Genomic DNA, 18,424 nt, shown 5'->3' with positions numbered 1-18,424 from the left:
CTACGGCGTATCTGACAAAAACAAAGTCACGCATGGGTAGCCAGATCATCTAGACACACTTTCCAACACTAAAAAAGCAAAAGTTTTGCCACACTATTTGGCAATTTCTTACGGAAAAATGACTTGGCCAAAAAATGCAAAAAACTGATAAAGGGGCACTCGCGGTAAAATGGTCCTCGTGGTGATGAACGGCATTTCAACTAAAAAACAAATCATGCACGTGGTAGCCAAACCATCCACCAAGACTTTCCACACCTGATAACCTATACAAGTTGCACCATTCTACGATAATTTCATAATACGTAATAACTTTGATAATTATGCAACTTACCTTAGAAGGGTAAACTCGGTCGCGCTCGACCCCGACGCGTCTCAGAAATCTGGGAAGGAGTACAGCTACAGCGATGCACGTCTGGACACTACTAGAGCGTGTAGGCGAGTGACCGACTGCAGGTCGATCACCCACAAATTCAGTCACGGGGGTGAGTCACGTGAGAAAAACATCTTTTGTTTTGACGCTCGGGGTCGCGGACGACCCACCGTACCGTTCCAGGGTTAAGGTTACCTGGGCCATCACGACTTCTTTACCAAAACCCCTTACTGATGAATCCAATGTTTATGAGCAGATATATCAGTTCCTTACTGGGTAAATACTGTGAGGAACCCAAGATCTAGCAGATCCTTTCACTTAAATCAAAAGGAGAAAAATACCACTATCTCTCAAGGGTGTAGCTAATGGATCCTTATTCTTAGCTGAATAAACCAATTGCTTGCGGATAAGGCAATTTGCAGGGTCCTTAGACCTGTCTCAAGATGCAAACCAGTCTATGATTGTGATACCATTTGTGGAACTATCGAGAGTTCACCAGGAAGAGAATCATCCCATTGAACCTGTAACCTTTGTTTCTTGAGCAATGATTGAAGGTGGGTATTAGATGATTGGGGGATACTGAAGAAAATACACCTCCCAAAAGTATGGGCTAACTTCACCATAGAGCAAAATCCAAGATGGCTGGTGTGAAAAGGCTATAATAAACATTACCTTAGGATAATTTATAAAGCCCTGAATCCCAAAAACCCTCCCAATTTTTAACCACTTTGGCAACCTTGGTACTTTCTATTTGGTCCCACCATTGGTAACGCTGTCAGCTGAACTTAGTGTTCACTCGCCTTTTAAGTCGGTTGTATTCGAGCTGCCAGTCTGTAAACAGCCAACTGAATTTTTAATTTTCAATTAACCTTTTTTCTTTATTAGTTCCTTCATTCAATTGTGTGTTTGTTAGTTATTATAGCCAATTACATGTGTTAGTTGCATATTGTGGCTTCCTTCCTTGTATTATCATTAATTTAGTATTTTTGTGCTCCCCTGCTTTTCTTCGATGGAGTTTCAAGATTCTTTGGCAATTCCCCCCTTCAAACCATATCATAAGCTGGTACTCTTACGGTATTTGTAGGAGCTGTAGGAAGTATAAACTATACAGTAATTGTGCTAATTTTAGAGATAAGTTGTGTGGTTACGTGTCGTTCGTGGCCCGATAGTAAGATAACAGCTCATGTTAAATATCCAAAGACTTTACAATGTAGGGGCCAGAGAGCACTAACTTTTAAAGAGAGAAAAAAGACTTTGGGTTAAAGAGAAAGTCCTCGTTTTGTCTGCTGTTGGCTCTGGATTTTTGGCCTCGGGCTCCGTTGATTTTAATTGACACGGTCCCCCCGCCCCACTCCGTTATCAGTAGTTACACCTGTTGAGTCAGCCAATTTTAAGTCGAGATTTAATTAATTGGAGATTAGTTGGGGGGGGGGGGGAACAGTCCTAGCTGGGTGCCTGATGATAATTTATCCATGAATTCTCCTTGTATTCCCATAATAGTGCCAGAGACCACTAAGGTGAGGGTAGAGTGGTTGGGTTCAGGCTCTAGACTTAAGGGAGGTAGCCATCAGTGCCTAACCAGGAGTGGCGGGGAGGGTCATTCTTGTAGGTCTGATAAGGTTGAGGAAGGGAATAAAGAGGTTAGTCTAGGGGCACGGAGTCATGGATTCCCTTGGTGGTGATCATCATGATACAGAATTTTGTAAGATTTTTATTTAGTGTAAGGATATCTCCCACAAGGTAAATCCAAAGTTCAGCAGCATCGTCCTTCTTCTTTTTTCACTGATGGGGTGTTCTAGGAAAGTCCATCTCGGTCCCATGATCCATTACAGTACTTTTTCCCTATGCCCAGTGTCTGTTCAGGTTAGGTTTGACATTTGACCTAAAGTTGCTAAGGTGTTTGATGAAAGGAAGATAAGTTTTTCTTCCCTCTATAAGTTCCATAGAGGGGTCTATCAAGTGTCGGATGACTCTTCCTTTGATAACCTCCTAGGCCGAACTTTGAATTCAAGCGCCTTTTAGTCGGCCCTTTACCTTCTCAGAAGGCTTGGTTTCCGTTTCCTTAGAACACTTTGGGCCTTGGAGTCTACCCCAGCTTTTTTCAGAGGCTCAGTCTTTTAACATGTGACTTTTGGATTGTCTTTTGAGATCTTTTAGGGCCTTAAGATTTGTTCCTCATGATGTGCTTATATTTGAGAGATTCATCTCGCCAAAATGCTGTTGCTGCTACTTTGTAGGCCTTATGGATCTCTTTTAGGTTGTTTTTCTTCCTTCCGCATTCTCAGCTCATCAAGGTCTCTTCTCTTCACCTCTTTCAATTTTTGGAGGAAATCCCTTTGCAGCAAATTCCCTTTTTTGATGAGGAGCTCCTGTCTGAAGTGTTTGCGAAACTATAGTGGATCTTGCTTTGGGAGCCAGTGGAATTGTTTCGGCATTGTCTCCTAATGGTTTCCTTCCATCTCCTGGGGCGGGTGAGAAAGGAAGTCTTGTTCCCTAGGATGGTGACCCTCTCCCCCTCAGGTTTGAGTCCTGTTACTTCTGGCTCTCCCTTGATTGGTCCTTCTTCTTGATCATCTAGCACTCATTCTCCGCATTTGGTGGCTTCCTAGAGGTTATGGGAGGCAACAGACTTGGAGGTCTGGATATCAGGTTCTTTTTGCTTCAAACCTCCCGTTTCCACTTGTCTCCTCAACTTTGACAGTTTCATCTCCAGTTCCTTTGGAAGGTAAGCCTTGGAGAGGAAATTACCAGCCCTAGTGGAGAAAAAGGCCATAGAGCTAGCTCCCCTTTGTAGATTTCTGATCTTACATGTTGGTGGTTCCAAAGGCCTCGGGGGCTTGGCACTCCAACATAGATTTCTTGGTTTTGATTTCCTCTGTGGTGAAGTTTATCCCTCAGGAATGAGACAATTCTGTCAGTCAGAGGGGGACTGGATGGTCTCCATTGACTCGGAAGATTCCTATCTTCATCACCCTTTTTCTGGAAAGCAGACCTTTCCTTCATTTTGCCACAGCCTTGGGAGTCTTTGTTTCAAGATTCAGCAGTATGTTTCACCCTCACTCCATCTCTGGTTTTCTTTTTGATAATGGCTCCATTGATCATCCATTCTACACAAAGTGGGGATTCGTATGCTTTGGTTCCTGGACACTTGGCTAAGTCCAGGCGTCCTACCTTGAGGATTGTCTCCAAGCAAAGGATTTGGCTCTGGACTTGTGCCATGAGTTAAGATCTGCATGAGAATCAAGAATCCTCATTGATCCCTTGCCAAACCACTGCATTCCATGGGATCTTTCTGGCTGCCAGGATTTTGTGGGCTTCTCCATCCAAGATTCGGGCAAGCAAGCTTAGGAGTCTTCTGGGAGAATCTTATTCCCTGAGAGGCCGCTCCCTTCTTGTGAAGGTCTCTTTGGGATCCTGGCTTTCTTGACCCAGTATATTCCAGGTGGTTGTCTCAGGTGGGGTCCCTTCAGTTGGTCCTTTGTCAGTCTTTGGACTTTGTGGCCTAAGAGACTCGTGGAGAGTTGGTTCTTTGTGTCAGAGATAGTGGGCTGCATTGCCATACACACCATTTTCATCTTTTGGCAGAACAAAGGACTGACCGGCTGCTCATTCTGTAGGAATGAGAAGCCTTCTACCAGTGCCCCTTCACCTAGGCGACAGCTCCCTTGCGGGTAAGGTGGCTTGTGGTATGGTGGTCTGTGTGGATGACTTGGGATGCATTGTCATAACCCCCAATGTCTCTAACACTGATCCAATAGGTCAGTTCAGGCAATCGTTCCAACAGAACGCGTTGCCTCCTATGTAATGCTCATCCCCCCCCCCTTGATGCCAGTTCTCAAGAGTCGGGCGGCATTTAGTAATTTGTGAGTTCTTGGTCAGCTCTTTTTGGATGCGGTGTCATATCCCTGTCGATGACCGGTCTGAGACCAAACACCTGTTCTGTCAATCCCTTGTGGTCCCGGCTGGGTTGGGAGGCATGTTGCTTAGTAGATAAGTCAATGCATTTGCTTAGTAGATAAGTCAATGCATTTTAGTCTTCTCTCCCCAAGAGGGAGGATTAGCTATGACAGCAACTTTTCTCTTGATGCTAGGCATGGCAGACTAATAACAAGCTGTAGCACTCTGTCTTATGTGTGTTTTTAAAATAAATATTGTCGCTTCCTTTTTCATTATTTAACAAAACCGATTTTATCCGAATCGCTTCTATTTGTTAAACTTGCCTCAGTTTTTCTGGTCTCTGCCATTTGGCTAGATACCTAGTGTACTAACCTTCAAATCTTCCTTTCCCATTTTTGTTGTGGTCTGTTGTTGGACAAGCGAGAATTGTTCAAGTTTAGGTAATGTATTTTCTAGGTTTTGTTCTTAGATCCTCTTATTCTGTTCCATAAAGGGGGGAAATTTTTCCAGATCCTTCCTTGTCAATGTGGTAATTGAGCTAAATAAATTATCTTAAGGTAATTTTTATTAGTATAGAATTTCCATAACAAAGTTATTAATATCCTTACCTGGATAATTTAGCTGGTCCCACCCATCCATCTGCAGTTATCACATAACTGAGGAAAAAGGTTAGTCAACACTCGGTTCAGCTGACAGTGTTACCAATGGTGAGACAGAATAGTATGTGGCAGGGTTTGCCAATGTGGTTAAGAATTGGGCAAATTTTTGGGGTTCAGGGCTAGCTAAATCCTCCAGGTAAGTTTTATTAATATTGATTTTATATTAAAAATTCCATATTGCATAGTTAATTCTTCTTGATAGATATTAACAGGCTCTAGATGTCTAAATGTAGGTATTTTGGCAAAGGTAATTAATTTTATGCAACGTATTAAAGATTTAACCAATAATTTTCATGGTAAAAGTACCTTATCTAGAAAATATTAGTAAAATTTACAATGGCAGCCATGGAAATAAAGATTTGTCTTATCTTAGCATACAGAATATCTAATAATGTGATCTTGTCAAAATGGAGGATTTTTGTCAAAAAAATCCATTTACAATGGCATATTAATGAACCAAAATATTTCATAATGGAAGACTTTCCTTGATTTTCGAATACTGTATGTATGAAGAGGGGAAAAATCAGTCTTTGTCATTTTAAATGTTTTACTGATCTATGGGTTTTTGATGATTTTCTTAAATCTTGTAAAGACATTTACCATTTTACATACTCTGTCCAAAGATCTCTCGCAAACAGTCATTGAAAATGCACTTGACATATGGTGTCTTAGGTTCTTAGAAGCCATTCTGATTCAGCAGGAGAAACCCACCTTCAATAACTCTAAAGAAGGGTTTGTCCTGTCAATTAGCTGATGTATGGACATCGCCTGTACACCAAGGTAGAACCCTGAGCAGACCCTCGCAGCATAAGTTGAGCAACAAGAAAGCGTTACTTGACACTCATATGACTGCTAGTGTCTTAGCCAATTTTCCCTGCTGCCAGGCAGCAAGACATCCTGGCTGTGCCCAGCCCCTCTTGTAGCATATCACAGCCAGTCAATGCTATCACCTCTGCCCATGGATCCCAAACAGCCAATGAAAACTGGCCAAAGTTTGTCAATAATTCAGATTTTGTATTATAGATACTGGACATTCTCAATTGTACCTTTCATACAACCAAACTTGAAAAGGAGAACAATTGAATCTTCAAAACATTGTTGTAAATTTGTACTATTCTATAATTACAAAATAAAGAAAGAATTTTAATGACATTCTTTTTTTGTGAAGCATGAAACAAAAGAAGTTTCATAAAATCAGTGTTTCAGATGCACCCTTCATAATCAACTCAGCATGGTTGAAAGAGGGTCTCATATCTTAATAATGATTACACCATTCCTTGCAGCATAGCCAATACATACATATATACATCCATACATGAATATAAAATTTTGCTTTTTTTCCTTTATGGTCCTCTCATAGACTGCTTATAATAAATTTTCTCACCTAAGATAATACCCCTGCATATTAAAATTAACAATAACATTCATTATACAGATTCATCATATACTTTTTATGTCAATGCTAGTAGAAACTAAAGGCTATATTGAAAAGCTCAACCCTGCTCTTTTATAGAATCTGGGAGGAGGGTCATCAACTAATTTCGTATTCTCATAACCTGGTAGACAGAATTTTTAATCTTACTATGTAAAAGAACCTTGTTACAATGTCACATTTTATGATCAAGAAATTTTAAAATCAAAGTGAAATTGGTTCCTACGCGTATGCACTTTCATCCTTTAGATAGGAAGATAATTTTGGTGCAAACTGGAACAGCCGGTGAGTTTGTTAATGAGGTAGTTAACATCATGTAGTGTGTACGGGCAGGAAGCTCCACCCCTCCACCTGTTGGAAGAGCCTCACTTTGAATTTTAGCTGCAACGAGTCCAGACGTATCATTGCACCCTTATCTAAACTTTTTCATTTTCTTTTTCTATCAGGAAGTGAATGCTGGGTATTGATTGCTGTAATGGATGTGAAGCAAGTGTCGTACATGCTCGGGAAAAGGGTGAACACCACAGCAAGTTTATGAGTAAACTGGCTGTCGATCCATCATCTCTCTGTTCATCTCGTAGGGGGCAGGATTGTTCGCAATCATCCCTTTGTGCCAAGTGTAGATCATGGCCTCCTGTGCAGTGGAAGGCATAACTCCCATAGGGGAAAGAAAAAAGCTAAGCTTTCTCCTGAGTCCGTCTTGGCAACGCCCAAGAAGACACCAAAGTCGTTCACTTCTTCCTTCTCCTCTGAGTGCCCATACATTTATGCACATACCTGGGTCCTGGGGAGTATGAGTCAGGACCAAGGATCCCTTGTATCTAAATTGGCAGGATTTTCAGGTTCTGGTAGTGTGTAGGTTTCACCCGGTGTTTGCCACACCTCATTAAAGGTTAGAAGATCTTCCCCTTTTTCCATGAAAACCGGTGATGACAAGTTTTACCTAAGGAAAGCTAGGGCCTCCTTAGGTCTTTCAGATACAGTAAGCCATCTAAGGCTGATGAGGGAGCTGGTAGCTAAGGCTACCTCTCTCCTCCCCCTTGTGTCCCCAGTGCCAGTGTCTCCCATGGTGACAACAATGGTGAAAGGCTGGGATGTTGCCTCAGAGTCGGCAACCCTGGTGATGTCTCCTGTGGTACCACCCTAAACTCAAAAGGACTGTTAAGACTTGTGAGGTGACACCTGTGCCGGAACGAAAAGCTCCAGTACGCCTAAGGTTGGGAGTAAGTCAGTCCTGGTGCCTAAAGTGCATGTTCTCCCGGTTCTGGGTGTTACCCTGCGTTAACCACTCTTTCCCCAGTATCCTTCACATTGACCCTTGTGCTATAAGTGTCTTCCCCCTCCTTAGTGACAGTGTTATGGTTCCTTTGGAGCAACCTATGTGGTTCCTCCCTTTGGTGGAGCTTCGTCATCATTGGTTGCAAAGACCTTGACTACTCTGCTTGCAGAGCTTCGAATGAAGGGCGGGAAAAGGAAGAAACGTGTGCGTTTTTCTTTCTCCTCCGACTCCTCTTCCTCGTTCTTCTCTTCTACCTGCGATTCTGATGCATCTTCTAAGGTGAAGGAGAAGAAAAAGATCTAGAGGTGGAAGAAATCCAGGAAGACCTCTATAACACCCACCTCTTTTGGCAGGGTGGGCGTCACCTGCATGGTTCTAGCCACGATCCTTACAGTGTATGCCTCGGCTGCTGAGTGAGCCGAGATACCAGCTATGACCAGAGCTCACCAAGTCAAAGGTGTAGGCCCCACCTTAGTTTTCAAGAGAAACCTTTTAGTTTGCCTGATGTTGAAGGCTAAGATTTGGAAACATCAAACCACCTCCAAGGCCATTACCTTCAGGGTACACCCTCAAGTCCCTTGACACCTTTGTGCTTGGTCCTGTGGTGGCTGCTCCAGGCAGGAAGCATCTTATCTATGGTAACATACAATATAGCTATAAATCTGGAATGAATGGTAAATTGACCGGTTTGTCTCCATTTTTCTGTCATTGGGATGAAGCAGTCAAAAGCATTACATGCTTAATATAACATTACGCTGGTAAGTTACACTTCCAAACTCCAGTCTTTAATCCTCAAAACACTAAAGAGATGGAAAGCCCCTGAATATGATGGAATAACTGCCGAAGGTTATTTTGTAGAATGTGGCATGAAGAGCCAAAACCTGATGAATGGGAGTTGGGAGTGTTGGTGAAAAGGAGACCGGATTGATTGATTTGAAGTTCTCTGGCATCCAGACTGTTTGCAATAATTACAGAGGCATCACACTTAAATCAGTTGTTATGAAAATATATAGTATGCTTATTCTAAAGAGACTGGAGAAAAAGATTAATGAAAAGCTGAGAGATGAACAAGCAGGAATTAGAAAAGGTAGAAGTTGCACTGACCAAATTTTCATTTTGAGACATGCCTTACAGCAATGCGTAGAATATAGAAATCTACTTTTGATGGCCTTTGTGGACTAAAAAAAACCTTTGATAGCATGCACCGACCAATTTTGTGGAGTCCTGCATTATTATGGAATTCCTCTCAAATATGTAAATTTGATTAGGTCTACTCATGAGCATAACAAATGCAAAGTTAATGTTAATGGAGTCTTATCAAATGAATTTCCAGTAAATGGCAGAGTACTCCAAGGGAATGTGTTGTCACCTATGTTGTTTATCCTCCTCATGGATTTTGTAATGAATAGAACAGTCGGAGATGGTGGAGAAGGATTGGGCTGGATTGGTGATAAGAATTTAGCTGACCTAGAGTATGCTGATGATGCTGTCCTTGTTAGCAGAAAACAAAAGGATTTGCAATGCTTGCTCACCAGAATGCATGAAATATCTCAGGAGGTTTGGCTGAAGATAAATAGAAGAGACAGAAATGATGAGAATGGATCATGCAATGGAAGATAGAATATCATTGGAAGGAGAATGAGGTAGAATCATTTAAGTATTTAGGAACTATGATCTCCAATACAGGTCTTTAGTTTAAGATTGAAAAAAGCAAATCAGATGATGGCTAGGTTAAGTACAATTTGGAAATGAAATCGCCTGAAATTGTATATAAAAATCAGACTATATATCAGTTTAGTGAAATCGGTGTTACTCTATGGAAATGAGTCATGGTATGACAATGATACAATCTCCTATAGATTTCGTAGATTTGAGAACAACGCCCTCAGAATGATATTGGGAGTTAAATAGTAGGACAGATTAGAAATTATATTATAAGAGATTACTTGAGTAACATGTGTGGATGAGATCATGAAGAGGATAGATGGAGGTGGTTTCGGCATGCTCTTCGCACTTCCCAAGAGAGATTAGGTCACCAAACGTTCAGCTGGGCTCTACAAGGCACTTGAAGAGTTGGAAGACCCAGCCCTACATGGCTGAGGACTATGAAGTGCAAAGGAGGAGATGATGATGGGAGAAGTTTGAATTTAAAGTTCAAGATAGAGATGACATGAAATCTAACCGAGGCCCTTTGCATCAATAGGCGTAGGAGGAGATGGTGATGATGATGATAATGATTTCCCCATTCTCCCTAATGAGGGAGGAATGGTGGAATTAATACCAACCCATTGGTCATCATACCCAGGTTTTCCTTTTGTGGGAAGGGTTTCTTCATTTGACAATGTATGATTCATCATGGACAAGCCAGGTCCTATTAGTCTACTCATCCTCGTGTGAGACAGATAGGGGGGTTACTGGAGTCGTCTCCTTTGCTCCTGTACGGGACCAGGCAGATTAACATTTCCAGGGAAGGAAAAGAACCAACAAGTTCGGTTCTTGGGGGGGACTTCCGACTTGCCAATCAGTAAGGACGAAAGGTTTGTGTATTTGTAGGAACAATTAGAATATATTTTCCTAGCTATGCAAACCTTAGTCATTTAACTTAAACTTCCCTCCTCAACCACCCTTTTCAGTCTAAAGCCGATAGGTCAAATCTAGGCTCTTATGACAGGTAGTGTGGCACGGTTTCTTGCCCATGCACACCACTTGTCATTAACTACCTGGTTAATTAATTCAACAGCCATTTCAGCTCTTGCCAAAATTATCTGTCTAGGTAAAGGACTTGGGTTTGTATAGGTAGGAAAAACACTAATTACTTTTCAAAATATATTTTTTGCTTTTAAATCAGACGAGCACTTACAGTTTGATTTTGAGTTTAACACTAATGCTGAAACATATCAGTTTGGTAGGCTGCTTAATTTTAGATTATGGTGTGGTGTATAATAATGTTCTCTTAGTGAAATGCTTTTCACTGATGCTTTTTTCAGGTTTTTTTTTTTGAGTGGTTGATTTGATGTGGCACTTTTATTTCTTTAAGCTTAGTGATAAATGAAAGTGAATCTGCTGTTTATACACTGAAATATCCTTATTAATATTCATGGCATCCATGAAAGTATTTTATATGACATTACCGGTTCCAATATGTTCATATAAGAGTTAAAACTCAAGGATACAGTTGTTGCTGTTTTCAGGCAGATATTAATGTAGTTTTTCTTATACATCCATAAATTTGTGATATATTGGTTTCCTAATGGTGCTGGTAATGTTTTGTCATTTTACACATAAGATTTTTTTTTTTTTTAGAAATTACATGATTGTCTTTTGGATATGCTGTGCTTAATATGTTTTTATATTATTTTCAGGAGTATGTACAAGTAAACCATAGTTTTGCCCCAAATAACTCATTTTGGAGTGAAGGCAGCCCAAGTGCACGGTCAAAGGGAAAGCAGAGAACAGGGGGGAGTCAAAGAAATCTTCTAGATTCTCTTTTATGGAGGGGGATCAAGAAAATAGAAGGAATTGAGGAAAAGGAAACAAAAGGCCCAGTGTGGATAATTGAAAAGCCAAGAAATACATTTGAACCTAGGTTCAGGATGAACGACACAAGATCTAGGGCAGACATAGATGAATCTTGGAGAAAATCAAACATGGAATTTGGTAAGGAATCTCAAGAAGTGATGGAAAATACAGTAATTGAAAATATAAGTCCTCCAGCTAATGTTGAAGTAACTGAGGAAGACTTGCATACTTTAGGGACAATATCACCAAACATAAAGGGCAAGGAAAAAAATGACAATGAAGGAAGAGAGAGAATTTTAAGTTGTACGGAGTTTGATGATAAAGGTGTTACTGATGAAGTCATAAATGATACTAGGACTAGTGATATCAGAAAACAAGAAAAGTGTGTGCATGATATTGAGTCAAGCAATTATGAGTCTGTAACTGACTTTAGTGAAGTAGATGAACAAGTAACTAATAGGAGAGGATATTCCCAAGTACGTTTTCGATCAGTAGAGTCCCCAAAGAAAATTGTGGAGCCAGAGAAGAACATAAAAATTGTCACTGGTAGTGGTAAGAAAAAAAAATCTAAGAAACTGAGTCCAGCTTTACAAGATATATAAGATTGATGTAGTTTTGTTTTGTCTATTTAGGTTTACTTTGTTTGCACATGTAGCACACACCTATCCTAAGTCATTATATGTGGTGCCTTGACTTAGTCTAGGACGGTATGGAAAAGTTTTTATTTTAGATATTGAAAGTTTGATGTGAATTTTGTAGCACAGAGATTACATATGCACTCTTGCATAAATATTTTTATATTTGAAATATACAATATATATATATATATATATATATATATATATATATATATATATATATATATATAAACAGATTACATGTACTCTATATATTTATAGTAAATTAAGGTCTGAACACGTTCAGTAGATGTCAAATATAGTAATGCTAATATAATAACTTAGAGGAATTTAAGGGTGTAATTTGAACAGTGATATATGGTGCAATGATGTCAAGTGATTCTCTTAACTTACGTTTATTGCTGTTTTTTACTTGAGTTGCGCATACATCTTTTAGTGGCACTGTATATTTTAAAGAAAGGAAACTATGCTCTCTTGTGTGAAATTGGAGGACTACAAAGATGCACAAAACTTTTGTGTTCATTATTCTTTTTTTAGCAGTAGTTGTAAGAACTCTTTCCTATGAAGTGTTATGTAACACTGTTTTAAACTTTTCCTTAAGATTCTTTTCATTTTTGCACATTTCTCTTATTGAAAATCTATCATGTCATGTTGGTAATTAGGCACGGGGATAATTTTTTTGTTAATTCTTATCAGCCAGGTGTATTTTATAATTGGTTTTTAAATTTTCTTATATATTGAATGCTAATTGAAAAGTCTTTATTGTATTGATTCAATGTTTTATGGAATTTTAGTACAATATTTATTATTGTAAATTTTGAAATGTAGTTGTAATAGTTTCGTTTATTTGTTGTCAAGCTTTCTTTACATTCCCTTCATGGAATATTTTTCTGCAATAGTTTGGAAGTTTTTGGTCGATCATTTTTAGTGTTACTAAGCCTTACATACTATAATTGTATCATTTTGTTCTGGAACTCAGGATATGTTCAACAGGATAGACAAAAGTAAACTCAACTGTGAATAGAGAGCCATTAATTTCTTTTACCCTAGCATATTCAGCTTTATACCCATTTCGTAATTTGTATGTTATTTCATATTCCTAATGTTGTGTACCATTGAAATATATATTAACTTTTGTATAGAAAGTTGAAAGTAATATAATTGTCAAGTTTTTCTACACTTCTCTAAGAAAAAAAAATTAAATGTCTGTTGATAGGCTTTTCTCGTATTAGATTTGAATAGACCTATTAATCAAAGATTAAAAGCTCTCAAAATACAGTTGCAAATTTTTAGACTTGATTCTTTCATTCAGTATCTCCTTTTATTGCTTGCAACCTGTTACGATTTTTAAAGTCTTTGTAAGTCATGCCATTGAGAAAAAGACGATGCCATACGGTTTAATAGCCTTTGAGGGTCACATGCTGATAGATATCTTTAAGAAGAGGTATTTATAAAGTAGAATTTCCAGTGCTTCTGATATGAAAGGAAGGACTATTGTAATATGTGAATTACATTGATGTGTTGAGCAACTATGCTTACTAATTTCTGAAAATCTGAAAGACAAGGCAACAGTTAAAAAATCATCTTTAAAGCATTGAAGTTTTTGATAATTTATCAGCACCAGCAGTATAAGATGAATTAAGATTTAGATGAGAAAGAGAATAATGATGAGAAATTTTGAATAGGAATTATGAAGGATGGCTGAGAATTTAAGAATACTCTTGTTGAGTGTAATATTTTCTGGAATTATTTGAGATAAATGATAGGTTAGGTAATAGTCCCCAGTTGACATAATTAAAACCAGTTCTTGTAGAATTTTAGCAAAGAGAATTATCATTATGTTTTTTAAGGATTCCATTTACACTTTGTCCTAGTTTTTACTGTGTATTTCTAATATGTTAGTTTGAAACTATGCTTTCAAGTGGTTTAGTTTTTTTTTTTTTTTTTGTCCTTTCATAATTGAGAGTCCCAATTTTTAACTTTTACGAAATGTATTTTGGAACTCGATGTTAACATTGGGAATTGTAAAATTTCATGTTCCTTGTTTAGCCTACATATTTTTAGTAGGTTTTTTTTTTTAGGTTGGTGTGCTGTTTGGTCACCAAGGACTTTCCTGTGAAAGGTTAGACCAGGAAATCCAATGCAACATAAATAGCAAAGAAATATTGTCACCCCAGCACTAGGGCCAATGTACCAACAAGCAAAGGATAGACTCAGTTTGTATAAGAGTAACCTTCAAGTTCAGGCACTCTTGAACTCAAACACAGCGCCTCCAATGCTGAAAACCTTCTGCAATGGGTGACATCATCATCTCATAGTTGAACAAATCAACGCTACTGCAGTGAACCAGCCTCCATCTATTATTCTGTTATTGTAAAGTCAACATCTTGAAGTGAGGCATTTTGGAATAACATGAAGAGAAAGTAACAGGAATAACATTTTGGTTCTCACTTTTTTATTTATAATGAAAATGTTAATGTAAAGATTGAGTAAGCCAATATTTTGATTTTTTAATTGTACGATGTTGTTAGCTGTTATTTGAGCTTCTTGAAACATGACCCTCTTAATGAGAGAATGCCTTGATGAAGTCATTGAGCTTCAGCACGGTATTCTATTCCCGTGCTGAAACTTGGTGACGGGCAAGAGGGCTCTCGAACTTGGGAAAATTGCTCCCCCAGTTCGAATCTAAATTTCTCTCTTTCTTATCTTTTTCTTCCTCTTTATATTGCTTCAACCTTCTCCTAATATTATAAACTTTCTTTCATGTTGCTGTCCCAACCCTATGAGTAAAATTTCCCATATGTATATGTGTATGTTTACATATATATGTATGTTTATTATGTTTTATTTTTTATGGCACGGATATTTCTACATCTGTTATTGCCGCTTGGGCGGATGTTTCTACATCCGATATTGCTGCCTGCTTTGATGAATGGGAAAGGTGTCACGGTTGTGAGGTGTTTGTGCTCAAAGCTATATGTGAGAGTATTGGATGATCTCAGCCATCCCAAAGATGGTTTGGACCTTTTAGGCGGAACTATTCTCAAGTGTTGGGTCTTCGGAATCCAGGGGGATCCAATACTTGGGGTAGGACTTTTGGCTTTTGGCTGGAAGCCCGTCATTACAGATATGGGGAAGATGATTCCATAGTTTCTTGGTCTCAGTCCTAACAGGCGGGTTCAGCTTACACCTGTGCCTCTATATCTGTTTTGATGCTATCCTTCGGGTAGGGTATGGAGTGGACCATCTGGGAAGTATACTCTCACTGTGCCGGTAGTGGAGAGTGCAAATTTCCTTCCCAACATGTGATGCCTCAATATTCTCAAGCAGGTAAATAAAACTATTCAAAATATCACTCCTCTCTTTTCTTTATTCTAATGGATTCTTGTGATAACGACCCCACCTCCCCTGGATATGCTGACTCGCCCCCGGCACTGTTGACGACCTCTGGCAATTCATTTAACTAAAATTCCATAGACGACGTAGGAACTAAAAAGGACTATTCTTTAAACATTCGAAAAAAAGGGTAGTTTGGGCAACACAGAAAAACTGAATGTCCTGCACATTACCCAAATCCCATTAGATGCTAATTATGATGTGCTACATAAAATATTTGAGTGTTACGGATTAATAAAAGAAATTAGAATGAAACTTCAAGATGATAATTGGGATTCTTGGTTATCATTTAATTGTCATGAGGAAGCATTTAATGCAAGCCGTAACATTGTTAATATTAAAGTAGGTAATATGAGTATTAAGAGATCTGGATGTCTATAGACCAGCAGACTGGGTTGATAAAGATATAGAGGTAGATATGCCATCCCAAAGAAAGCCAAAACCACCAATGTGGCTTCTTGCTCAATCTACAGGAGATACTGAAAATTATTTCAAGATCTGCAAATTTCTTAAGAGGAAGGTAGGAACGATCGCACCTGGAGATATATCTCGATTCGGTAAGAAAAGTTACTTGATAAAGGCCAAGTCATTCACACAGTCTGTTATATTGTCCAATTTGAAGACAGTAAATGATGATATAAAATTAGACACCAAACCCCATCTAAACTTTAGCTATGGAAGGGGAGTGGTTTTCAATAGGGATCTTTATGAACTTACCGAAGAGGAGATATTGGCTATGTGTCCACTATCAGTGTGGAAAGTACATAAAGTACCTGGAACATCAATGATTGTTCTTACTTTCCAGGATGCTGATGTACCTTTCCACATAAACATAGAAAATGAAAGGATTAGAGTTCAACCTTTTAAGCAGAAGCCACTGCAATGTTATAATTGCTTTAAATTTGAGCATCCTTCCAAAGTTTGCAAAAATGATAAAATTTGTAATACTTGCTCCAATATTTACCATGGGGAATGTACACTTGAGGCAAGGTGCGTAAACTGCAACTCTAATCATAAATCTAATGATAGGAGATGCCAGTTTTGTAAGTTAGAAGAGGCTGCCCTCAATAAATCAATTATTGACCATGTAAGGGTGGGGAATGCCAAGAGATTATTAAATAAATCTAATATCTAAGCAAAGACATTAAAAACAGGAGAAAAAGTTCCTCGGGAATCATCTCGCCCACCTACTACTATAGGTAGTTCTCGAAAAAGGAATTCACCATCTATTGATAAAGTGTTGCATAAGACAAGAATATCTCCTCCTAGAGATTTATCATTGAGTATCAACAAAAAGACATTGCCCTCCACTATCAAACCTTTGTCCCCCATTACAAAGGATAGTACTAACCTTTCCCAGGCCATATCCTTGCCTGATTTAATGGAGATTCCACTTGACACCAAGTTATCAGGTGTACCTGTAGTGGGGAAGGTACAAAAACCTGGTAACTCACAACCTATTAATCGTAAAAGAGAGAGACTTCCATCTCTCTTACCCCCTTCCATAAGAAATATTAGAGTTATGACATCAAATAAATATGATGTTTTGTCTGTTGATGTTTCCGATCAACCAGAAGACTATTCAAATAAATCAGAAATTCAAGTTGAGGTCCACCATCCACCTCAACAAATAGATCAAAAGGATACAAATAAAAACACAATTGTAAAACCCAACATAACAAGACAATCTCTGAAGAAACCTACAGGAAATAATGTTAGATTAAAAACTGCTAATGGGAAGACTTCATCCAAGATGTCTTCCAGAAATAATCCATAGTTTTCTCCTCCATTTTGCAATGGAACTGTCAGGGTTTAAGGGCGAAATTTGAAGAACTTAAGCTTCTAATTCATGAACATTCCCCCATAATTGTATGTCTACAGGAAAGTATGCTTGATGCTAACACTCCTAGTCTTCGAGAGTATGTTAGCTATAGAACACCATATAATCATCAAGCAGGGAGCCATTGCGGAAGTCTCGTACGTTCATCAAGATGTTCCCCAAATACCTATATCTATACATACAACCCTGCAGGCAGTGGTTGTACAAATTGATATAGGGAGAAAATATACAATATGCTCTCTGTACTTACCTCCAAATGATAATATTTTATATGATGATTTAGCAGAGGTCATTCAACAACTCCCTCAACCATTTCTCTTACTGGGAGATATGAATGGTAGACATCCTTTGTGGGGTGGTGTTTTGGCAAACACTAGGGGCAACATTATCTCATCAATTGTGGAGAATGAGGATGTGGGACTCCTTAATGCAGGAGAGCCCACGCACTTCCATGTTCAGACAGGTACCTTGTCATGTATTGACCTTTCAATTACAAGCTCTAACTGCCTTCTTGATTTTGATTGGAGGACATTGAATGATTGGCATACTAGTGATCATGCACCAATCATTATAAACACCAACAAGGGTCCGCCTTTACAAAGATCGCCACGATGGAATCTTGACAAGGCAGACTGGGTTAAATTTTGTGAGCTAAGTGAAATCGAAGGGAGTGAAGAACAGTTTGAAAGTATTGATGATGCCATAGACCTACTGAATGGAACTCTCCATACAGCAGGAATCAGTTCGATTCCCAAAACCACAGGACTATTCAAAAGACAACCAGTCCCTTGGTGGTCTTCAGAATTAACAGCCTTGCACAGAGCCACCAGAAAATCTCTGACTAGATTGCGTAGACGCCATACGGATGAAAATTTGATAACGTAAAAAAAGTGTAGAGCACAGTTCCGTCGTGTCATGAAAGAAGCTAGACGCCAATCTTGGGTGGCTTTTGTTTCCTCCATTAATAGTAGAACACTACTATCTTCTGTATGGAGGAAAGTAAAAAAGATTGCAGGCAAATTCACCCCAAACCCACCACCAGTGTTGAAAGTGAATGGTCAGTATGTGACTGAAGGAAATGAAGTTAGCAATGCCCTGGCTAACCATTTTTCAAATGTATCGTGCAAGAATTTAGCAGCTCCTGGTCACCAGTACAGAAGCATTGAAGAAAAGAAAATTGTAAATTTTGCAACAGGAAGGGAAGAGTCGTATAATTCTCCTTTCACTGAAAGAGAATATGATTCGGCACTTTCCACTTGTAACGATACAGCCCCTGGACCCGATGGAATTCCATATGCAATGATTAAACATGTACATTTTAATACAAAGTTATTTATTTTAAGCATTATTAATAGAATATGGCATGATCATAGTTATCCAAGTGTTTGGGAACT

General features: G+C 38.8%; 1 protein-coding gene across 2 annotated transcripts in view; it reads left to right on the top strand.

The window, feature by feature from the left end:
* Positions 1-12,955, top strand: part of Ire1 (serine/threonine-protein kinase/endoribonuclease Ire1) — a 388,825-nt gene extending 375,870 nt beyond the window's left edge. For both annotated transcript variants that reach the window (XM_068388550.1, XM_068388551.1), the window contains one exon: positions 11,000-12,955. In XM_068388550.1, coding sequence (XP_068244651.1) covers positions 11,000-11,758 — 759 coding nt within the window. In that variant the 3' untranslated portion in view covers positions 11,759-12,955. The remainder of the gene's footprint in view (positions 1-10,999) is intronic.
* The last annotated feature ends 5,469 nt before the right edge of the window (positions 12,956-18,424 follow it).

This window comes from Palaemon carinicauda, chromosome 15 (genome assembly GCF_036898095.1).
Source record: "Palaemon carinicauda isolate YSFRI2023 chromosome 15, ASM3689809v2, whole genome shotgun sequence".
Taxonomy (NCBI): Eukaryota; Metazoa; Arthropoda; class Malacostraca; order Decapoda; family Palaemonidae; genus Palaemon; species Palaemon carinicauda.
Note: the sequence above shows the minus strand (reverse complement) of the source record. Positions and strands in the feature narration are given on the sequence as shown.